Here is a 25,305-nt window from a genome sequence, read left to right as displayed (position 1 = left end):
GCAGTGCCATAAATGATTGAGAATAAAATAAAAGAAAATGGTGAACATTTTTGTATTTTAGTTTGCTACTTTGTCAACGCAAAATGAAACCGGTCTAGCTAGATAGCGGTCTAGATGGGAAAATCTAGACCGCGGTCAATATCGATTTCAGCCAATCATATTCGTGAATTCGGTAGTTCCCAGTCTTTGTGAGACGCAGCCATATAATAAAAAGATTTATAACGCACGTGCTCAGCTATCGTTTTGCTCATTAAGCCTTTTGTTTGGTGACGTTCTCGTTGCCGTCGTCGTCGTGGTTTGCTTAAGCTCCCTATTGTTATGCAAATACGCAAAGTTAATCATTGAAAGACCTATTAAATTAAAAGTATTTATCTTCATCTTCATAGGGTTCAAACATCAAAAAACGACAAACGCCGTATTTGTTTTATTTTTTTGAAGAAAAAAAATTTTTTTTTCCCGACAGCTACTGCTTGACTAATGACGTTTAGCGTACCACACGGACACTAATTGAAATAGCGCTAGCGTACAAAAATGAAACAAATACAAATTCTAAGAGAGGAGTGGCTGCAATGCATATTACACAACTTCTCAGTACTTGAGAAACATACCTGGATACTCTACTATATTCCATGTACTCTTATTTTCTTTATTAGAATACATTTTATAACAATGTCTAGCTGAAATTTGCGAAATTTTAAGAATATCTTAAATAAACCCGAGGCTGAGAATTTGATCAAAATAATATTTTGTGTTTTGAAAATTTGTAAATGCAATATAATTATATGTTTTTAATTAAATCGCATAAAATTCGCTCTTTTCCTAAACGGCAAAACTAGCCAAAAACAACAAACTCAGCACTAGCCGTATGTTCGATGCTAATAATATTTCTGCAAGACGTGTTGTATGTTTGCCATGTCAGGCTTTATTTCCTGCAGGCCGGCTCCAAAATTACTTCAACATCGATCATCAAAGTCATGATAGGACAGATCATCTGACATTGTGTCGGCATAATCCACTTTGTCTTTCTTTAATTAATCTAAGAATATTCACAAGAATATCTTTAGCCTAAAATCGGCAGAGAAATAAGAATATTCAGCATGGGCCGGAAACACAATATTCCTATGAAAATCAAGAGTGTAAAGCGATGTTTCCTGTATTTATCTCGTGCTGCTGTCATTCTTTTATAATTAAATTAAGTGCGGCACTTTTTCGCAATCCCTGCCCGACTAAGAATCAGACAGTTCTGTCATACTACAAATGAAAGGAGAGATAAACAACATCCTTTTTAAGGTTCATTGGCAAGTCCACCTTGTAATTTCGCTTCGAATTCTGCCGTTTTCGAATACCGTGATGTTCGCCAACAACAGCTCAACAAATCCTCTAATACCTGACGAATATAGCCTCAGTGTCCAAAATGGGACCTGTTTGCTGCCGATTGATAGGATGGCTAACATGATATGTTTTGCGACTATATACAGCCTTCTTTTGATTGCTTCACTCGTGGGGAATTCCTTGCTTATCTTCGCTTCTTTAAAATCGAAAATGACAATGAACCTTTTGATAGCCAACATAGCCGCGTCAGATGTTTTGTTCTCCATAGTCCACTTTCCTCGAGAGATTCTGGATCAAGTCAAAGGCTCCACAGCTTTTCTTGTCCATGGACGGATTGGACATGTCCTCTGTAAGATCTGTGCCTTCACTGCTGACGCTACCATTGCGGTCTCTACACTGTCCTTGATTTTAGTTGCTGCTGACAGGCTGGTTGCAGTTGTATTTCCAGCAAAATATATTCAAATCACTGTCAAAAAGCGACGGCTTCTCATCCTTTACACTTGGATTGTAGCAATGGCAATTCATTCTCCATATTTCTACACTTTCCGATTGGACGCAATCAATGGCGAAACTCTCTGTATCACAAACTGGGAGCCAGCCTTCAATCACGAGTCGACACACACCCGATACTACACTGCGTTACTGTTTGTTGTACTCATTGTGCCTCTAGTAACAGTGTGTATACTACAAACTATAACCTTGCTGAGACTAAAAGACGACAAAATGCAGCCATTTCTTTCCTCCCTTGCTAATCAACGACGCAAGAAAAGGACTAAAATGCTGCTGAAGATGTCTGTAGTGATCGCTTTGGCCTTTGCATTGTGCTGGCTACCTTTTATTGCCCTTCAGTTTCTTCTTCTCTATTTTCCGAGCTCAATTCCAAATTGCAGTTTTGGTTTCACAATATTTAATCAGTTTGCCATTCTTTTTGCTTTGTGTCATTGCATGGTCAACCCATGCATTTGCTTTACATTTTTGGGTCGAATTCGTATTGTTCTAAAATCCATTAATGCAATATCACGGAAGAAGAGTTCTACTTTCATAGAAACAAGATTATAACAATACACGTATTTCCTGATCCGATTGAACTGATCCGCCAGCCATCTCAAATATCCTCTTTATCTTAACGCGTGATCAAATTGATGTCTTGAAGGCTAACTGGAACTAATAATGGGACTCTACGATTTGGAAGGAATGAGCTAGTAGCAAGAGATGATATTCTCGTGCCAGTAACCATTATTATTAATATCAGACGAGCAAACTAATGTAAGTAAGTAAGTAACCTTTAATTCAACACGATAAGTAATTAAGCTTGCAGCTTGTGGGGTCGTGTGTAAATAAACAATAAAGAATACACCAGGGCCAAATGGGACACTCTAAGAACCTATTATAAGAACTCCATTCTGAAGCTAATTTATAAAATGTACTACAATGATTCACCACCCTGTATGACTGCATATATTGCAAAATCACAAACCTCTTATAACTTAAGAAACAGCATTAAGCTGTGATGGGATCGTTTGCAAATGTTAAATGTTAATTTTAGTCAAGCAGTGGAAAGTTTGGAATAAAAATGTAATCCTGTTTCTAATCGGGTTAAGCCAAAGAGTCTTTCTTACCCCTCACCTTTTGCTGAGTATGTTCTGCTGGCATTTCAGGACCCCTACCCCATTTTAGACATTTTAGTCTATTCTGTGGCCAGTTATGGACCCCATCTTAGTCACTTTTGGGCGAATATAATTTTTGCGATCCCATCTTAGTCATATTCTATTTATTCATCTACCTTATAAAGTCTTTTAACTACTTCATCTTAAAACGAAATGAAACATTTGTTAAACTGAGTGTAGAACGGTTTCTCTTTTTAAATGACTATTTGCCAGAATAGTAACTATGTTGAAAATGTAACCCATTATGGTCAATCCAGTCGTGAAAATGCGACTCCACCCAGCGGCACATTCCCATTAGACTGTTACTAGGACGTACCCTCCCACCCCCGAAGTTATAGCCGTCGAAGATTTTTCAAGCCCTTGCTGCGCGAAAAAGTGAATTGACTGGACCTGAATAGATTACTAGACAAGACCTAATCATAGCTTTCGTATTGACACATTATTTTAAAAAGTGGAATTCATCCTCGCTCGTTTGCAATGTCAACTTTCTGCAGACCTTCTCCACCCCGATCCCTCTGCCCACCGGGATTGGAGCAAATAATTTTTTCACTTTTTTCTAGTTAGAAAAAGAAGGCGGACAACTCCTCTTTTTTCCATGTACCCGTACATCCCTTGTTAAATAAAGGATATTATATGGCCGCGCGGACATACGAAATTTCTCTTCGAGTGTTGAAAACTATTTCACGAGTGAGCGCAGCTCACTCGTGAAATAGTTTTCAACGCGAGAAGTGAAATTTCGTTTCTCCAAGTAGCCGTGTAATGTTCTATTTATTATATAAACATCACTGAATTCCCAGACCATTTCACTTTCGATGCGAACGGCGCCATTTAGCATGGAACTAAAGGAACGGTAACCTTTTCCCATGTGAAGATAACATGTTAATTTCACGTGTGGAGATATCATGTTTTCGTGCGAAAGCTAACCTTGTATTTCATTGGTTTTTTTTTTTATAATAAATAGTTTGCCCTCAATTCCCGCAATGCAGCGAATTCGCGGACCTTGTGTTCTAATGACTATTTTATGACGTGGATCGGCGAAAGCTCGGATTTTAAAAGAGTTTAGCATCAATCCATTTTACAGTAGTTTCAGGCCTCATTTGAACTTTTGTCAGTTTTTATTATTTAAAATGCTGCTGAGGGACAATATTGAACGATTAGTTTCATTCTTCATAACTCGCTTCCTTCCTCCAAATGGCTGTTAGATGCCAGGTCCGGTTCACAAGAAGACCGTAACATCATGTTTTATTATATGGACAGGAGTGTTTTACTGAAAACTAAAACACTCATGGAATCAATCAATCACTTTAGTATAATTTCCAGAGGTGAATATAAGAATTGGACATTCTGATTGGTCGAAAAGCTTATCACTCATACGACTCTATGAACACCTCGCTAGAACACTTTGTTACTTAGCACGCCATCTGTGCCATCTCGGCAAGTTAACATGGCGGACAGTTGCTGAATGAAGACCAGGATACTTGAAAGGATGGAGAATTTTCAAAACGACTGCTGTCGCTCTTGGACCAAAGATCTTTTCAAGACCTCATATTCGATTTAAGGCTTTTTAGAATCGTAAACGCAGTGGTTGCGCCAGCAGGTCAGATCGAATGGCCGAAATTTATTTTTCTTTAAACTGAAGCTACTCATTTTTAGGCGATGATGACAACTGTGAATGAAGTCAACAGCGATGAAACAAAGGTATCGGATGAATTAATTTTTCGTAGTGTTTCGCTCGTTTGTTTACTGCCGAACTCGATGAGTAAATTGATTGACAATCGATGCACATGTAATCTTATTATTAAAACTACGGCTGCATACGTGTATACACACGAACAATTGCGTCTGTGTTTTTATGTTTTAGTCTGTTATTTTGTAGTCCTTGATATTCAACTCTGAAAATTAGACCAAAACAATTATTCGCCTCGGGCTCAGTGAACATTGGTGAATGTTCACCAATGTTCACTTCGCCTTCGGCAAATAATTGTTAAATATCTGGGACCCAGATACCAAAGGAGCCCACGCAGCAGAGGAACGCAGGTCCCGTCAAGCCGAGGAGAAGCGAGGAGTACGCAAGGAAAGAGCCGCCAGCACTAACAGCACAGCCCCTACCCACTTCTGCCCTACCTGTGGGAGAGGCTTCCTTGCCCGGATTGGTCTCATCAGCCACCTCCGGACACACCATAGAAATTTACTAACAAACTAGATGTCTTTGGTCATCTTTGACTACGAAGGACGAACAACAACAACAACATCTGGGACCCGAGTGGCGTATTTTCCGTATGTCACTCTTGCGAGTGGTATATCGGCGAATGACGTCACGATTCCCGCCTTAAATGAACTTGGACATACTTGGTTTGTTGTTCGGAACACTGGCGGCTGCTGTTAGATTTGCTTTGTCAAGCTACAACGAGGTGGTATTGGGCTTTCCGAACAGATGAGAACGAGAAAACCGAGAGCAACGAAACACGATGTAAAAGGTTTTCAGGAAATTTCTCGAAACGACGCCGGTGGAGCGGCAAGCAATCAGCAAATACTTCGTGCTTTGTGTGCGAGATTGAAAAGAGGATGAAAATACAAACCCTCATCCATCACAGCTTTTATCCAAAGCAACGACCGTTATCTGTAAGAAAGTAGCCATGGATTCTATGCAATTTGTGTAGGTGATGGTGGTTTCGAGTTCAATTTGCACGAGTGAGTTTTTCAAAAAGCTGAAATTGCACGAACCGCTTCGATGTGTAATTTGCATTGATGTTACACTTTTTGCTCTGGTGTTACACTTTTTGCACTGGTGTTACACGTGAACTGCACTGCTCTCAGCCAATCAGAATCGAGTAATTTTTTCTGGTATATTATTAGAGTACTTAAAACTAGTTCCAATGAATGAGTTGCCAGTAATCGGATACCCGTGTTTGCGCAAAGAACTCTGGGATCGTCAGGGGGCAAACATTGCAAGTCGCTAGAAGGAAATGTATGGCGAAACGTTGTTTCGAGGTACAAGAAAACGATTGTCGAGAGAGATCAACGCTTTTTCATTCATTTTATTTTGCTTGATTGCACCGACTATGTTGTTGAGTGCTGACTGTAGAACCCGAGTATTTGCAAACATGCATTTCCATCAGGTTGTTCATAAAATGAAAAGAACATTACACGTTAGTCGAACATATGAATTTTGTTCTCGAGGCAAAAGCAATATTTGTTTGATCAGCCTATTAATTAGCTTTCCCACGTCCTATTGGTTTTTATATATAATCATCAGCGTATCTAATAAGACACATGAATTTATAATTTATGCGATGTATCAACGAGCGAGGGCGGACAATTTGACAATTTGTTATCGTAAAAATCAAATTGACGTCAGTTTTTCATGCATGTCTTGTCATTGACAATGAATTTTGTCATAACATTGTCAAAGTGGCTGTGGATCCACAGCTACTCTGACGATGTTATGACGAAATTCATGATCAGTAACAGGACAGACGCACGAAAAACTGACGTTAATAGACCATTTTACAGTTGTCTGCTCAGTGACCTGGCCTTTGTATGGCAGCGAGGCTAGAGTTGACCTTGTTTTGATACAGACCTCAATGCTTTTGTCATGTAAATGCACCTAGTTAGCATCAGAACAACTTGTTTTACACAACAAAAGCAGTGAGGTCTGTATCAAAACAAGGTCAACTCTAGCCTCGCTGCCATACAAAGGCCAGGTCACTGAGCAGACAACTGTAAAATGGTCTATTTGTTAAATCGATATTACGACAAGATATCGCGATATTATGATTCTGTGATTCTTCACGAATAAAAAAATTAAAAATTCCGAAATAACTGCCTTTTATGATTCTTTACACAAGTCCAAGCCCTTTCAGAGCTATTTATTAAACAAATTAAAGGGACCCAGGAAAGGGAAAAAGGTTCCATCTTTGCTTTGTATTGCTTTGCTCAGGTCACGTATCTTTCAAGATGGCGGCACAAAAGAATGGGCATTTCCAATTAGTTGTCAGCTGACACAGTCTTGTGTGCCCACGGACAAAGCACATGGTTCGTCCGTTCTTCGCAGCTCTTCTTCGCCTGTCAGTTGTATGTAATGATGTATCTTATCATGTACCATATCGTGGTACTTGTATCGAGATATGTATCGTGTCGTGAGAAATTGTATCGTTGCAGCCCTACACACATTAACTATAAATTATTACAAGTCACTACAAATACATTCCAATCTTTTATTATACAATTTTATAACTCCAATCTTTTGACACACAGGTGTGTACTGAGAAAAGCTCGGTGAATTTAAGTGTAGAGGACATTTTAAGCGTTTTTTTTTTTTGCTGACTGAGAGAGAGGAAGGCAACGGAATAGACCCTTTTCATAAATGGCTGCCGATTTAAAATTCTTTTTTATGCATTTAAATTAGTCGCACTAACCTCGTTTCAGAGTAAAAATTCTTTCGAATTACCAACTTCAAAATGAGGTTAGTAAGGCTAATTTTAATACTTGCAAAAGAATTTATCATCGGCCGCCATTTATGCTGGTGGTCTGTGGTAAGCCGTCGTCAGTAAACAGGGTGGAAAAAGAGAGGGGGACTGGGGACGCCACGGGGGATGAAGAAAGAGACGGCAAAAGGTGTCGGGGAATAGACCACTTTCGATGTATTAAAATCCAGCTTGATAGTGAGGCCTAGAGAACACACAAAAAAGAAATGAATGAACATGGTCATTCAATTTCCTTTGTTTGTGTGCTCTACGCTTCGCTGCCAAGCTGAATTTTAATATATCGAAAGTGGTCTATTGGGAGTGGCGAGAGGTGGGTGAAATAGAGAATTGACAAATCTAACGTGGTTTAGCGTGGTCTGTACTCTTATTGACAACGATACGCATCATCAGTGATCAAAATGTTGTGGACCCACGAGGCGCAGCCGAGTGAGTCCACAAAAAATTTTGACCACTGTGATGACGCGTATTGTTGTCGATAAGAGTACAGACCACGCTAAATCACGTTTCGATTAGTTTTTTACCACAATATCAACGTCAAAGAAAATGTTTTTTCAGGGCGCGAGCTGAAAAAGGCATTGCGTGACACATTGACGCAAATCGAAACCGGCAAAGTAGCCAATCAGATTGCGAGATAGTAGCAACTGTGGTAAAACAGAAATTCCCTCTTTCGCGTTATGGAGAAACAGGAACTTCCGAAGCCCGGCTCCCTTCCAGCAATTAACTATTAAAATGTCCTCTACTAAAACTCACGGTGTTAACAATCATTGAGCTTTCAAAGTAAGCCCGGGAAACGGTTTTCGTTTTTTACAGATGATTAATTGCAAAAACCCGAGATATCCAGTAATATGTACAAAGTACAAATCTATCAACTCAGCCCGCATCAATCACATAATTAAGGAAAAATCAGAAACGTATCGAATGATCAGGAAAAAATAAAATAAAAAAAGGGAGTGGCTGAGTTGAGAGCAGTTCTCAGCAGATGCTGAGAACAGAGTCTGGAAGACCTGAAAACGATAAATGAAAAGAGCAGTTAATGCTGATCATTTGCATCGATCGATCGATTCAAGCTAAGTTTGTGTTTTGAAAAAACTTTTCTCAGAAAAGGACTAATTTTGGTGATATTACTGGTAGTATTAAAAAAAAGTCATTACAGAGCGCTTTTCAATTGACTGCCAGGTAGTCAGGAAATAGTCAGGCAATAACTCTTATTTTGCTTTTGGTTTTGCTACGGTTTGAGATTGAGTGAGTAGTCTGATTGGTGAGTAATTGGTTTGGTTTCAGTTATACGACACTCAAGCAAAAACCTCTCTAAAGTACATATTGCTAGAATTTCCGCGCCCTCGGAGAGGCATGGTGGGCTCAGCCCGCCCCTGGATCGAGCGGTCCGAGTTCGAGCCCTGGCCGGGAACATGGTGTTGTGTTCTTGGGCAAGAAACTTTACTCTCTCCACCCAGGTGTGTAAATTTGGTGCCGGAAAACTTATGCTAGGGGTAACCCGCGATGGACTAGAATCCCATTCAGGGAGAAGTAGAAATACTCCTAGTCACTTCATGTGAAAGAAACCGGGATAAGCTCCGGCCTTATGGCTCGTATGCAGACTTTACCTTTTCACTACCTGGTCTGAATGTTAACTTGCAATCGACGCGTAACGCGGGAAAACGCGGGTACCTCAACGATAGCTGTTGGATTTATTCTGATTGGCTAACAAACCAAATTATTTTCTATGGTTTTGTTCGTGTTGTAAAATTTCTTTTAATAACTGAAAAGAACTGTAAAAACAACTACATCTTAGCTCTTACCTTGGTCCTCCAGAAAGCTCAGAGCATCAGATTTTAGATGTATTTTCTTTTGTATTGCTTTCCTAAATTCATCAAGAGAAAAACATATTATTACAAATAGAATGTCACGAGCCTTACGTCATTCTTCAAAGTGCAACGTGATCATCTTTAAATCAAAGAATATGAGCTATCAATGAACGTTGCTTTTATTAAGAAAGGATAAACTTCACTATGCTTTCCCCAAAAGGGTTATTTAAACAATTTACATATATTTAAAATGGCAGAAACTTCTGCAAATTTTAACTTATAACGTCCGCTAAATTGTTAGGATTTCTTCATAATGTCTCCAGTTTTTAGCAGCAGGCATTTTTTAAGACTTTCGACTAAACCTTTCTGATTCCAAGATTGAGGCGGCATTTGCGGAGGCAGCGTGGCCGAGTGGTTAGGGCGCTGGACTTGAAATCCGAAGGTCGCGGGTTCAAGTCCCGCTCTGACCACTTAGCTGGAGTTGTTTCTCGGTAGATCATAGTTCAACTCCTCGGTCATGCTTGTCAATAGGCAACTGGTTGGGAGTTTTAACCATGTTACGTTCATTTGCATTGTTTGTTTCATCATTTGGTTTCAATGGCCCTGAAAAGCCCCATTGAGGGAGTGGTTAATTAAGACATATATAAGATAAATACATACATTCATTATGATTGCCACACTTTAAAACGTTTCCTATACAAACTGATTGACCGATTGATTGGTTGATTGACTGATTGATATAAGGAATGAATTTAACTATTTTAATCTAAAATTACGCTTATGAAACTTACTGAAGGAACGGCCTTCTCAAAAATACTGCAGTTTTCAACTTAAAGCTCGGCTTTAAGATAAAGCAGTTGAGAAGTTCATTGCTGAATCTTGAAAACAAACAGAAAAAAGAAAGAAATTACCAACTCTGTGACAAATCTAACAAATCCTAAATCGGCGGCAAAAACAGAACGGAAAATGTCAAATAACTTAAGAGATTTTAACATTGCAAATGCATGCAAACTCAGATAGTTTTATACTTTGCTATATGTCTGTTTATATTCCTTCTGTCTATCTAACATACAAGATTCCTAACGGTTAACTAACATAACTTTTACAAATTAAAAACCTACTGTCTATTGCATTGTGAGTCACAGGAAGCAATATTCACGATCTATCTGTTACAAAACCCTTGCACATTACACGGATGGTTTTTCCTTTGGGTAGGATTGTCAAGGTATGAATCCTGGTGCGATATTCTTCACTCGCTCGAGATTTGACAGGAAATATATCATACTGATGACCCAGCTCTTCTAGTCAGTAACTATCCTCATGGTGGCTGTTACTTACGTTCAAAAATTCAACAGTATGGATCTCTGTGGATTTTTTTGAGTTTCGTGCTGAGAATTTGCAGGTTTACTGAACCCGAGATCGTTCTTATAAATGGACGTTTCGGTAGTTTTACCACATATTGTTCTAGCCTCGCTCAACATACAAGTCTAACTATACACGAGTAACTGCATCACGTTACCTTGCTTTCAACAGCTTGTAGAACTTTCGAGCAAATTTCCCGCTAGGCATCGCGGTTCGATCCTCTTCACTTGAGTGTATCAGGACAACAAACTTGTCTGATGTCATTGACTTCTGAATATAGTCCTCCGTGTGTCTGTGGAAATTTGTTGCATAAAGGTCTTATACCAAGTTTTTAGTTTACTTACTTAACATCCTCAAACCCAGTGCTCTCCCGTTTTGTGCTGTCACGCGTACGAATACGAGGGTCTGGGGCCGAGGATGTATAAGTTGACAAGACGGTGGAGAATCTCATCATACGTTTGTACTATTGTTTAGAAAACAGTCCTAAGAAAATACGCGCGCTGATTGGTTAAAAATCGTGTTTCTATAACTCTATAGAAACACAGAACTAGCACTGTTGACGTAAAAATGGCTCGAGCAAAGATAATTTACATTTTGATGATCAAAGTAAACAAGCTGTTTTTCTCTTCTTCGTCGCCGTGTTTTCTAAAAGAAATAGAAAACATGTTCTTCGTGTTTCTATCGAGTTATAGAAACATTCGTGAAAGTTTGGGAGAACTCGAAAAAGCTGTGGAAACACTCGCCTGCGGCTCGTGTTCCAACGGCATTTCTCGTTCTCCTAAACTTCCACTCGTGTTTCTATAACTCGATAGAAACACGGTACATGTTTTCTATTTTTTAAATATTCCAATATTTGTTTATTTATTCGCAGTGTACCCTGATTAGCAATGCAGTACAAAATCCATGGACGCTCTGTTTTTTTGTCAGGGAAATGGAAAGTCGAAATCTTCTGTAGGCAAAAGATGGCGACTTGTACATTTACCCAGATTTCTTAGCGCGCGAAAACTTCAACAACTTTCATAAAAACATACACAAACATTCTGCAATCTTCAAAACTAGCATACAGTGTCGTTAGCAAAAGAATAAATTTTGCAAAAATATGGATTTCCTTGTTCTTCAAGAGCCATGTAAGGCTTGCATGGTATTGTGCCAAAATGTACAGCCGCCATCTCTTTCTCTAAGGAAGATTTACACTAATGAGATGACAAGATACACCAACCCTGCAACATTTTAATCAAAGGGTGCTCAAAACTACAAGAAAATAAACTCGATTTATGAAGACGTGTCTTATCGTCGGTTATGTGTTACAATGAACTTGTAGGGCTCGTCTTTTTAAACGTTAATGAATTCCTTCCGAGAATGTGTTAGTAAAACCTCATTGAATTTTCACTTACTGACAAATTGAGTTAATGATCTCTTTGTACTTCACTGTATCCTTTCGAAAAATTCCTTTCTCGAGTTCTTGTTGTCTCGGTACGAAGGATAGATCGACCACAAAGACATCAGCATTATCTTGTTTGAGTGAAACTCCTGAAATAAACAGTAAACTGAATTGATATAAAGGAATAAGTTAGCTTGGTCGTGAGGTTGTTTTCTGTCTTGAAGAGAACATTGCATCCACTCTACACTAATTTCACCTTTCCTTCCAATTAACCATTACTGAAATGGTTGTTGTGTTTTTTCTTGTTTAAAGCGAAGTAAAGACAAATTTCGAACCATTTGGTCTTTTAAGCAGTGAAACCATCCGCTTTGCTTGTGGTTCTACAAGTGCTCTGAGCATTTTAGTACTTTTTACGTTTTTCTTTTTGTGGTCTATGCGAGACTGGAAGGTGGAAAAATGAGTTTGTTTTTTTACAAATATGACTCGAATCCTCTCCTTCATTAAAAATGAATTAGATTCATACTTCTCAAACTCATTCATAATTCATCAAGTTTAAACATAGGAAATCATGACGGTGAAGGAGATTTGGATACCCGGTCTTAATTAGCATAGATTTTGAAGATTTTACTTCCCCGTTTACCCCTTAGTGTTTGTTTCTATTGAGAAGATATATCAAACACTCGAGACAGTGTTTCATCGGCCATCCAAACATATCGAATTTCGTCAAAAATACCCCGCTACGTGTCGTATTTTCAACTCTCCTCTCGGTGTTTGGATATCCCGATGAAACATTGTCTCTCGTGTTTGATATATTACATGACCCTCCATAGTAGGGGTTTAAAAATTTCTTTTCTCTCGCTTCTTACCAGCGTGCCTTATAACACCCCCGTAAGGAGAATCTTGGTCTTTACGGTCAATGCTGGCCTTCGAGCTCTCTGGGACACTGATATCCTGTTCTGTAAATAATATTTTAAAATAAGGCATTTATTCCAAGTATCATTCAGTCCGTCACCTTTTATATGAGTATGTTTTTGTGGTCTATGCGAGACTGGAACGTGGAAAAATGAGTTTGTTTCAAAAAAGTATGACTCGAATCCTCTCCTTCATTAAAAATGAATTACTGAGATTCATAAATGACCCCAAATAGAAGAGGTTTGAAAAATCTCTATTGTCTCGTTTCTTACCAGCGTGCCTTACAACACCCCCGTAAGGAGAATCTTGCTCACTACGGTCAATGCTGGCCTTCGAGCTCTCTGGGACACTGATATCCTCTTCTATAAATAATATTTAACAATAAAGCGGTTATTCCAAGTATAATTTAGTCCGTCACTTTTTATGTGAGCATATTTTTGTGGTCTATGCGAGACTGGAACGTGGAAAAATGAGTTTGTTTCATAAAAATATGACTCGAATCCTCTCCTTCATTAAAAATGAATTACTGAGATTCATACATGACCCCAAATAGAAGAGGTTTGAAAAATCTCTATTGTCTCGTTTCTTACCAGCGTGCCTTACAACACCCCCGTAAGGAGAATCTTGCTCACTACGGTCAATGCTGGCCTTCGAGCTCTCTGGGACACTGATATCCTCTTCTATAAATAATATTTAACAATAAAGCGGTTATTCCAAGTATAATTTAGTCCGTCACTTTTTATGTGAGCATATTTTTGTGGTCTATGCGAGACTGGAACGTGGAAAAATGAGTTTGCTTTATAAAATTATGACTCGAATCCTCTCCTTCATTAAAACTGAATTAGATTCATATATGACCCTTTATAGTAGAGGTTTAAACATCTCTATTGCCTCGTTTCTTACCATCGTGCCTTACAACACCCCCGTAAGGAAAATCTTGCTCACTACGGTCAATGCTGGCCTTCGAGCTCTCTGGGACACTGATATCCTCTTCTATAAATAATATTTAGAAATAAGGCGGTTATTCCAAGGATCATTCAGTCCGTCACTTTTTATATGAGTATGTTTTTGTGGTCTATGCGAGACTGAAACGCGGAAAAATGAATTTTTTTAAAATATATATATATATATATGACTGGAATCCTCTCCTTCATTAAAAATGAATTAGATTCATACATGACCCTTCATACTAGAGGTTTGAAAATCTCTATTGTCTCGTTTCTTACCAGCGTGCTTTATGACACCCTCGTAAGGAGACTCTTGGTCTTTACGGTCAGTGCTGGTCTTCGAGCTCTCTGGGACACTGATATCCTCTTCTATAGATAATATTTAACAATAAGGCGGTTACTCCAAGTATCATTCAGTCCGTCACTTTTTATATGAGTACATTTAACACATGGCAGATCTATCATGGTCTGTGTAACACAACGTCCACTGTTCCCAACACTCAAAAATAAAGCAAAAACGTTTTCCAGCACTTCCTCCGCGGATACCTTGCTAGGCGTGAAACCTGGTCGTGATAATTTCTTGCAGAATTATGATTTAGCCATAAATAGCAAAGTGTACCCCAAGATTGTCCCAAAGGATTGGTTGCTAAGAAACAAACCATACGCTTGCGGACAAGCGCAGCGCGCACGCAGTTCCAGCCTGCGGGCAGGCTCTGTGTTTGGGTTTTGCAGTCAAGCGTAGCTTTCTGACTTTTGGCTTTTGTGTGCGAGCGAGTTTACGAACGACGCACAGGAGCTTAGTAATTAAAGCTCTTGACTCGCCGGCGAGCGAAGTGCGCGGACTCGTCTTGTGGCTTGGCAGCTTGGGTCTCCGAGCTAAACACGCCAGCCTGCTCGCGGGCTATAATCTCTCATTTTACTAATTGTTCTTCACCTCGTAATTTGGCCTGCCATGATCTTTTCATACTTTAACCTCTAACTCCTCGAAACTTCGAGGCAACGAAAACCGGAAAAGGATAAACTATTGCATTTGACCACTCTGTAGTTACAAACCTCTCTAAAGTACATATTCCTAGAATTTCCCCGCCCGCATGGTTTGTTCGGGTCTCGTCCGGATAGAGCGGTCCGAGTTCGAGCCCTGGCTAGGGACATTGTGTTGTGTTCTTGGGCAAGACAGTTTACTCTCTCCACCCAGGTGTATAAATTGGGTGCCGGCGAACTTATGCTAGGGGTAACACGCGATGGACTAGAATCCCATTCAGGGAGAAGTAGAAATACTCCTAGTCCTTCATGCGAAAGAAACCAGAATAAGTTCCGGCCTTATGGGCGGGACGGAGGCCTTATGGCTCGTATGCAGACTTTACCTTTCCACAACCTGGTCTGAATGTTAACCTGTAATGGACGCGCGCGTGATGCGGGGAAGCGCGCGTAAACCTCCACGATAGCTCTGGGATTTATTCTGACTGGCTAACAAACCAGATTACCAGAATGTTTTCTATGATTTTGTCTGTGTTTTAAATTTCTTTTGATAACTGAAAAGAATTGTAAAAACAACTACATCTTAGCTCTTACCTTGGTCCTCCAGAAAGCTCAGAGCGTCAGATTTTAGATGTATTTTCTTTTGCATTGCTTTCCTAAATTCATCAAAAGAAAAACACATTATTACAAATAGAATGTCACGAGCCTTACGTCATTCTTCAAAGTGCAACGTGATTATCTTTAAATCAAAGAATATGAGCTATCAATGAACGATGATTTTATTACGTAAGGATAAACTTCACTATTGTTCTTCCCCCAAGAGGGCTGTTTAAACAATTTACATGTATTTCAAATGGCAGAAACGTCTGTAAATTTTAACTTATAACTTCCGCTAAATTGTGTAGGATTTCCTCATAATGTCCCCAATCTTCAGTACCTGGCATTTTTTAAGACTTTCGACAAAACCCTTCTGATTCCAAGATTGAAGCAGCTTTCATTATGGCTGCCACACCTTAAAACGTTTCTTCTACAAACTGATTGATTGATTGATTGATTGATTGATTGATTGATTGACTGATATAAGAAATAAATTTCACTTTTTTTAGTCTAAAATTACGCTTATGAAACTTACTGAAGGAACGGCCTTCTCAAAAATACGGTGGTTTTCAACTTAAAGCTCGGCTTTAAGATAGAGCAGTTGAGAAGCTCATTGCTGAATCTTGAAAACAAAAACAAAAAAGAAAGAAATTACAAACTCTGTGACAAGTCTAACAAATCCTAAATCGACGGCAAAAACTGAACAGAAAATGTCAAATAACTTAGGAGATTTTAACATTGCAAATGCAAAGTAGGACAGTTCTATAGTTTGTTATATATCTGTTTATATTCTTTCTGTCTATCTTAGATATAAGATTCCTGACAGTTAACTGAAAAAACTTTTGGAAGTTAAAATCAACTGGCTATTGCATTGTGAGTCACAGGAAAGCATCCACGATCTATTTGTTACAAAACCCTTGCACATTACACGGATGGTTTTTCCTTTGGGTAGGATTATCAAGGTATGAATCCTGGTGCGATATTCTTCACTTGCTTGAGATTCGACAGGAAAAATATTATACCTATGACCCCGTTCTTCTAGTAAATATCCTTATGGTGGCTGCTACTTACTTCAAAAATTCAACAGTACGGGTCTCTGAAGTCTTTTTTTTTTTTTTTTTTTTGAGTTTCGTGCTGAGAATTTACAGCTTTACTGCATCTGAAATCGTTCTCATAATTGGACGTTTCGGTAGCTTTACCACTTATTGTTTATGCCTCACTCAATAAGTCTAACTATGCACGGAGTAACTGCATCACGTTACCTTGCTTTCAACAGCTTGTAGAACTTTCGAGCAAATTTCCCGCTAGGCATCGCGGTTCGATCCTCTTCACTTGAGTGTATCAGGACAACAAACTTGTCTGATGTCATTGACTTCTGGATATAGTTCTCAGTATGTCTGTGAAAATTTGTTACATACCGGTCTAATACCAAGATTTTAGTGTACTCACTTAAGGACGTTCGCGCTAATTGTTTCTGCGCATACTTACTGCGCACGCAAACTCACACGCCACCTCATGCATGAGAGCGCGCCCTAAGTAATAAATTGAACAATGATAGGACAGATGGCCATTGTTATAGCTTTGCCAGGATTTAATGATCTTGGACCTTCGATGGCCCTTACTTTTCTTTCCAGAAACAGATTTTATCTACAATTATCTCCACATTGTCTAAAAATGAACACAAAATCAATGTGGGAAGTTAAAAAAATTTCAAAATTTCTGTCCACGGGACATCGAATCCTGCTATCTTGCGGCTGCAAGGCGCGTGAAACTATGGTCGCTAAATGCGAACTTGTTCTCTAAGGAACCTCACCAGTTGACTAAATTCGGTTGATAGGTCCACATAAAAAATATTTGGCAGAGATCATTTCATTTCAAAGATCTAATTGCAATATTTTTGGGCTAACAGACACTGTGGCCCTATTCGCTAACGAAGCCTGATTTTTTCCAAATTAGGGTGTTCTTCCGGGCATGTTCTCTCCAAAACGATGTCGGTGACCCCCAACTTTTTTACATTTCTAACATAACTAACTCATCACCTTACACTGGTAAAAGTCTCAGAAAAAAATCAATGTTGGAAAATTTTCGCGCGAACGTCCTTAACATCCTCAAACCCAATGCTCTCCCGTTTTGCACTGTCACGAATATAAAGGCCTGGGGTCGAGGATGTCTAAGTTGACAAGACGGCGGAGAATCTCACCATTCTTTAGTACTATTGTATATTCCAATATTTGTTTATTTATTCACAGTGTCCCCAATTAGCAATGCAGTACTAAATCCATAGACGCACTTCTTTTTTTGTCAGGGAAATGGAAAGTCGAAATCTTCCGTAGGAAAAAGATGGCGACTTGTACATTTGCCCAGAAGTCTTAGCGCGCGAAAACTTCAACAACTTTCATAAAAACGTACACAAAAGTTATGCAATCTTCAAAACTAGCATACACACTGTCGTTAGCACAGGGACAAATATTGCAAATGTTGATTTCCCTGTCCTTCAAGAGCCATGTAAGGCTCGCATGGTATTGTGGTAAAATGTACAGCAGCCATCTTTTTCTCTAAGGAAGATTCAAACTATTGAGATGACAAGATACACCAACCTTGTAACATTTTAATCAAGGGGTGTTCAAAATTACAGGAAAATAAACTCCATTTATGAAGACGTGTCTTATCGTCGGTTATGTGTTACAATGAACTTGTAGGGCTCATCTTTTTAAACGTTAATGAATTCCTTCCCAGAATATGTTAGTAAAACCTGATTGAATTTTCACTTACTGACAAATTGATTTAATGATCTCTTTGTGCTTCACTGTGTCCTTTCCAAAAATTCCTTTCTTGAATTCTTGTTTTCTCGGGACGAAGGATAGATCGACCACAAAGACATCAGCATTATCTTGTTTGAGTGAAACTCCTGAAATAAACAGTAAACTGAACTGATATAAAGGAATAAGTTAGCTTGGTCGTGAGGTTGTTTTCTGTCTTGAAGAGAACATTGCAACCACTAGTTTACACTAATTTCACCTTTCCTTCCAATTAACCATTACTGAAATGGTTGTTGTGTTTTTTCTTGTTTAAAGCGAAGTAAAGACGAACTTCGAACCATTTGGTCTTTTAAGCAGTGAAACCATCCGCTTTGCTTGTGGTTCTACAAGGGCTCTAAACATTTTAGTACTTTTTACGTTTTTCTTTTTGTTCTATGAATCGAATCCTCTCCTTCATTAAAAGTGAATTAGATTCATACATGACCCTTCATAGTAGAGGTTTTAAAAATCTCTATTGTCTCGGTTCTTACCAGCGTGCCGTATAATACCCCCGTAAGGAGAATCTTGGTCTTTACGGTCAGTGCTGGCCTTCGAGCTCTCTGGGACACTGCTATCCTCTTCTGTAAATAATATTTAACAAAAAGGCGGTTATTCCAAGTATCATTTAGTCTGTCACTTTTTATATGAGCACATTTAAGACATGGCAGATCTATCATGGTCGGTGTAATACAACGTCCACTGTTGCCACTCAAAAAAAGAAAAGCAAAAGCGTTTTCCAGCACTTCCTCCGTGGATACCTTGCTAGGCTTGAAACCTGGTCGTCATAATTGCTTTCAGAAGGATGTTTTAGCTACAGATAGCAAAGTGTATCCCAAGATTGTGTCAAAGGATTGGTTGGTTAGCAACAAGCCATACCCTTGCGCACAAACGCACTGCGCGCGCAGTTCCAGCCTGCGAGCAGGCTCTGTGTTTGGGTTTTGCAGTCAAGCGCAGCTTTCTGACTTTTGGCTTTGGTGTGCGAGCGAGTTTGCGAACGACGTTTGAACTCGCCGGCGAGCGAAGTGCGCGGACTCGTCTTGTGGCTTTGCAGCTTGGGTCTCCGAGCTAAACACGGCAGCCTGCTCGCGGGCTAAATTTTCTCATTTTATTAACTGTTTTTCACCTTATTAATAGGGTTCGTAATTTGGCTTGCCACTTCTCTTCTTATAACTTTTTCTTAAAATAATTTTTTTCATATTTTTGTCTGTAACCCTTTGAAACTTCGAGGCAACGAAAAGCGGAAAAGGACAAATTATTGCATTTGACCGCTCTGTAATTACAAGGTGATATCATAAATAGCGTATTCTGATCATGAAGAAGGAGTGTCGATATGCCGTTCTGAATTCAATTCCAGTGAGTAAGAGTCTCTATAATCAGGTACTAATGGTATTCAATTCTTACCGGCAGGTTTGTCTGCCGCCTCCTCAACCAAGTTTTCTGCTTCGTCCGTCTGCAAAGAGAGAACACACGCGTTCATGCACACATTCTAGACATAACTAAACGTAGAGTAAATATTTGTAATCCAAAAGGATCTATCGGCTGCGTGGCACAGTTGACAGTTCAAAAGTTGTAAATAGTAATAATGCAGTGCCAAATTAAAAACGATGTTTATAGCAGACAATTCGGGCCTAGCCCTTCCTCAGTGCTAAGTTGAGTTTTGAATGGTACACGTCATTGAATAAATAAACAGTTGTACGCGCGACTCTAAGGGATGGGTAAAAACGTGCGCGCGTCAAGCCGTTTAAAAAACAAAATGCACGTTAAAGTCCATGCGGCCTAAGGATGCCAAGATGAAAAATTGACAAACTTTCTTATCCCGGCCTAGTGTATCGTGGGTGGTAATCACGTAAGAATAATAACGGCATTCCTTACAGCATTTACTAAACTATGACAATTATACTGAAACAAATATCCGAGTCAGCCTCAGCGAAGTTTGTTGAGTATTTTCCTCAAATTCGTCACAACAAATATTCACCAATGTTCTCTTCACCTTCGCGGTCAATGAGTGCTAAAATACCATAAATCTCGACCGCTTTTATCTACTTTCTAACGTGTCCTTTGAATAGTCGCTGACAAATAAAGTCACGGTACCTGATCGGCCGGTGGAGGGAGATGCGCTTGTTGCACCGTTGAGCGTTGACGCACTCTCCTAAACGTGATGTCAAGAATTTCTTTGGCCCGGGAAGCGTAGTCAACCTCACCGTCTTCAGGTTCAGGCTTTGAGGTTGGAGCTGATGACTCGCTTACTTCTCTGGACGAGATAGCGTCCATGACATTACTCAAGAGATCTTGTGGAAATATCTCGATCTGATGACAGGGAGAAAACTTAATTTTACCATCAACATGCACAGAATAAAATGAATTTTGTAGGACATTTTATCATATTTTTTGGTTATTTGACATATTATTCCATAATAACGTAATTTTATCAGACATAGTCGAGAGAACGGGTTCATCATCAGTAGTGTCCCGGTTTGACCGGCTTAGAACAAAGCGAAAATTTGCGCTCAAATCCGGGCGTTTTACGCTAAAAATTTTCGATCTGTAGTTCGCGAAAGGTTAGCTTTTCGCGGGTAGCGGTAATAGTGTTCCTAGGGATCACTGGCTCATGAATAGATTAGCTTTCTTCAATTTCAGTAATTCTCGCTGCTGCACGCCAATTGTATTTATTTTATTTTTATTTTCATTTTTGCGCGCGCGCTTGATCGCATAGTTGAATTGTGCGCGTGCAATATTTTAACACTAGCGTGCGTCTCGTGCAGACGAGTTACAACCAGGGCGTTAAACCTTCTTCGCCCTGGTTTCAACAGAGAAGAAGAATAAGTCGAATAAGGAAAATTTGTAAATTTTAATGCAGTCACTCACAAAAAGGATCCTACAAAATACAAGGACAATGAAGCGATTGAATCGTCCGTCAGTCAATGTTTTGGCGTGCATAAAAATTTGAGAAGACATTTTAACTACCGTTGGCTTATTAATGGCCCTTTGTCGCGCATTTTAGAAGCAGATATTATAAGCTTATGAGGAACGACGAAATTAAACGACAAAACAGAGCTTATCGGGCCCTCGATTGGACCAAGTCCTAGTAACCAGCCAAAGGAGAAAAAAATCTGAAAAATCGAAAAGATAAACTGAAACATAGTTGACTCTCAGTTTCACAATGAGCACTACTTTTGCTCGAGAACAATGCATTGTGCTTTCGTAGATATTGGCAAAATAGTTATGAAATTTACTAGGAAAAGAGCTATTAAAGCTAGTCTACGTCTTATCAGTGAAAATCTTGCCCACGTTTAAGACGCCATATTCTTGCTGTTTTCAAGAATCAATATTTTCAAAGTTTGACTTTGGACAAAGAAAACTATCTTTCATCACAAATCAAAGAAAGTCATTGCGTGGGAAAATTAAAAAAAAATTGTCTGAAGACACAAGGATAAGCCCTGCTAAATTAAACTCTTTTGCAGCAGTTTCCTTCCCTTAGAAAGGAATCTAGGAAATTTTAACTGGGATTAGAACATTAAACGAGGTTCGGAAGAGGCTGCATTTGTTCGCTTTTACTGTAGTTCCACGCAAGACGCTAATTATTTCATTAATAAAAATTGCGCGCGCGCAAGAAGATCAAGGGCTGCTTTCATAGCTTTTAATCACGCTTTTCTTTCGCGCAACTCGAAAAGATTGCTGATACAAAAATGACATTTACTTGAGCTAGTTTCTGTAGAAAGAAAATCGCGCGGATTAAATTTCAATTACGATTAAGTGTTGTAAGTTTTGAATACGACTTTTATTTTGATTCGAACCTAAAAGGAGCTTAATAATTTTACTCGGATAAGAACGCGAAAAAAAAAAATAAAAAGAAATAAAAAAAAAAAAAGAAAGAAAGAAAGAAAGAAAGAAAGAAAGAAAGAAAGAAAGAAAGAAAGAAAGAAAGAAAGAAAGAAAGAAAGAAAGAAAGAAAGAAAGAAAGAAAGAAAGAAAGAAAGAAAGAAAGAAAGAAAGAAAGAAAGAAAGAAAGAAAGAAAGAAAGAAAGAAAGAAAAAAATAAGCAACTGAAAATCAGAAATCTTTCCTCCACAACGGTAACTGAATTTTTTCTTAATCAAGCTCAGCAACGATCTTAGAGAAAGACCTTGAAAGGAATTTGTTCAGATTGATTGAGACAAACACGATCTCCGTTAGCTTGATCTTAACCTAAATGGAGCCTTACTTATAGAGGCGAAATAGAAAAGCACCAAACAGTCATTAAACTTACTTCCATATCGCAAAGCGTCGGGATCTGTGTTAACGTTGGTTAAAATAGAAATCTCTCAAAACAAAATTTCTGCGCTGAGTTAAAGAGTCTGCCTGCTCTGCGCAAAGGTTGCAATCAACTGTAATGAGGTGACGTATTCAAATCACTTATAGAATTAACAAGTGACGCGTAAAAAGGTTATATACGGTAATTGGCGGTATTCTTTGTTACGTCATTATTTACATCTTGAAATTAAAAACTGACTTTGACTTTGAAAGATCCCCGCTCACTTAAATTAAGACAATTATATCCGTTATTTCGCCCTGAATCTGATTAAGGGTGCGTTCCTTTGGTGTGATCTGGATCAGGATCGGTGATCCATGATTGCCCGGATCATGCTGCATCACAGGAGATGATGAATTCGTGACCAGAGTAGTGGATTCATCGGTTTCTTTGTGTTAAATGGTAAATGCGAGACTTTGCGTGACGGCGAGACTAGCGTTTTTCTTTGTGAACCCGAGACACTTTCAATTCTTCAGTTGCGAGACCGTGACTTCAAGTTCAAAGTGTTCTAATTGCGAGCTCGAAGTTTCTAAGATCTTCGGACTTCATTTGTGAAAAAAAAAACACAAATCGGTGCTTCGAGATTTTCTTAGCCTTGAGAGTCTGTGAAACAACTCTGTAAAAAAAAAAAAAAAAGAAAAAAACCAGACTGCGAGACGCACATAACCGCTAAAAAAAACGAGACTGTAAGACACGTGAAATTCGACGAAAATTTTGCGAGACCCATGTCGTTTGAAGGATCATGCGCCACCTCGGATCACTGATCCTAATCCAGTTCACCCCAAGAAAAAGCGCTCGAAAAGGAGCCTTACTTCTAGAAACGAAAGAAAAACGCAACAAACAGACATTAAACTTACTTCCATATTGAAAAGCGTTGGGATCTTCGTTAACTTCGATTTAATCTGCGGAGTCCAAAACACCGTGACTGCTTTGCGCAAGGGTTGCGAACAACTGTAATGAGATGACGTGGATAAATCACTTATATAATTAATCAGTGACGTGTAACAAGGTTAAATAAGGTAATTAGGACTAATCTTTGTTACGTCATTGTTTACATCTTAAAATTAGAATTTGAACCGCGCGGAAGGCAGCGCCACATTCAACTGATGGCATCATAATAACCTACCTCATCCACAGGCTTTTCTTATTTTCTTCTTAGCGCAAGGGGCGATTGGGAGACTGGGAGTGAGCAAGAAGGCGCGAGCGGAAGCTGGTAGCTAGTGAGGAGCGCGAGCTCGGGGAGCTATGGGAAGGAGAAAAAGAGGGAAAGTTTCCTTCCTCCCCATGATTCCCTGCCGCCCTTCTCGCTAGTTAATTATTATATTTTTTACTATCGCGAGGGCGACTGGGGACGAGGCAGCATCAGGAGCAAGTGATGGGCTCCTGGCAGCATAAAATCCAACACAAGGGAACCCCGCCTTACGGTCAGCCTGTTAATACGACCACCTCTTTATTACAACCAGACTTTTGTGGTCCGTTGGTGAGCGGATTAGCTTAACTGGGTTCTAGTGTATTCGAAAATCAAACTCTTCCACCCAGTCACTGCATTGTGTAGTTGTACTGAGGTGTCCCCAAACCATGCTTATACTGCTTCCTAGACATCCAAGATTCATTGCAACATTCACATAAGGACAGAAAGGAGAGGACCATGAAAACGGATACAATGGAACCTCTGCTTACTAGCAACTCGCTGAAATAGTGTATTTTTCTTGGCTCATACAATAGCTCAGTCTGCCGTTCCTTTCTGAAAATCCCTCTATCTATCCCTCTGTCCCAAAACAATGTTTTGTTCATAAATTTACCTCCATTATACAACAAATTCGACGAAAGGAAAACAGAAATAAAATACAAACACATTGTCTTGATCAAGAGCAACATGCTGCAGAAGTGATTATTTTGGGAGGATAACACCCGAAAAAACTTGAAATACCCTCCCACTGACTCATGTCAATTTATAACAAACTCGGCATCCAAACCAGAGGGTTGTTTTGAGCACCTATAAATTTTCTCAAAGTCAAGCCAAGTTGTAATATAAGCGTAGCTGATCATTTTGAACAGCTTGGGGCTCTAGAAATATTGCACTTGATAAAGTAAAGACAGTCTTTAATAATAAAGTGTATTATCGTTTGTCACACGATGTAGTCACTTTAGATGTAGATCGACTTCGGGCTCTCTTCTTGGGGTTGTTCGTGCCTTTGTGATCTTCTGTACAAACGAGGAGAGATATCCGTTAGAAACAAGTACAGATGACAGATGTTTCTTCTCTCCAGCGATTACTGATGGTTTGGTCACGAGACGTCTAGCCCGGTCGTACAGACACTTCACAATACCGCGTTTTACTGACTGAGGGTGGTGTGAATCATACGCTAGGTACTGATCAGTATGTGTTGGTTTCCTGTAGACACTGGTGGTGAGGCGGCCATCAGGTTCTCTATAAACTGACGTGTCGAGAAAGGCAATCTTGCTGTTATTCTCGATCTCCATGGTGAAACGGATTGATGGTTGTTGACTGTTTAGGTGCTGTAGGAACTCGTCAACTCTGTCCCGATCCAGGATGGTGAAAGTATCATCTAAGTAGCGTTTCCAGATCTAAGGCTTGCAAGGTGCGGACTCTATTGCTTGTTCTTCAAATATCTCCATGTAGAGATTAGCAATAACCGCTGATACAGGGCTCCCCATTAGTAAGGACTTAGGTACGTTAGCCACTTGGACTGCGCTAATAGAAATCTCCTGACAAAGCCTCATATTTTC

General features: G+C 39.3%; 2 protein-coding genes across 2 annotated transcripts; one reads left to right on the top strand and one right to left on the bottom strand.

The window, feature by feature from the left end:
* The first annotated feature begins 1,257 nt into the window (after positions 1-1,257).
* LOC110055626 (QRFP-like peptide receptor) lies at positions 1,258-2,984 on the top strand. The gene has a single exon (XM_020762011.2). The coding sequence runs from the start codon at positions 1,258-1,260 to the stop codon at positions 2,389-2,391; it is 1,134 nt and encodes a 377-aa protein (XP_020617670.2). The 3' UTR covers positions 2,392-2,984.
* A 4,218-nt stretch (positions 2,985-7,202) lies between these two features.
* On the bottom strand, positions 7,203-25,295 carry LOC110055595 (uncharacterized). Its single transcript, XM_020761984.2, has 18 exons — positions 23,412-25,295; positions 20,358-20,573; positions 19,668-19,716; positions 18,758-18,847; positions 18,241-18,376; positions 16,731-16,865; positions 16,004-16,090; positions 15,466-15,527; positions 14,173-14,262; positions 13,850-13,939; positions 13,537-13,626; positions 13,219-13,308; positions 12,901-12,990; positions 12,048-12,183; positions 10,811-10,945; positions 10,083-10,169; positions 9,286-9,347; positions 7,203-8,490 (listed from the first exon to the last, which is right to left on the bottom strand). The coding sequence occupies exons 1-18, from the start codon at positions 23,415-23,417 to the stop codon at positions 8,459-8,461; spliced, it is 1,683 nt and encodes a 560-aa protein (XP_020617643.2). The 5' UTR covers positions 23,418-25,295; the 3' UTR covers positions 7,203-8,458.
* Positions 25,296-25,305: the final 10 nt, after the last annotated feature.

Source organism: Orbicella faveolata, unplaced genomic scaffold (assembly GCF_042242905.1).
Source record: "Orbicella faveolata isolate gen_17 unplaced genomic scaffold, um_ofav_v1 contig_35, whole genome shotgun sequence".
In the NCBI taxonomy this organism is placed as follows: domain Eukaryota; kingdom Metazoa; phylum Cnidaria; class Anthozoa; order Scleractinia; family Merulinidae; genus Orbicella; species Orbicella faveolata.
This window is presented reverse-complemented; position numbering and strand designations above follow the sequence as displayed.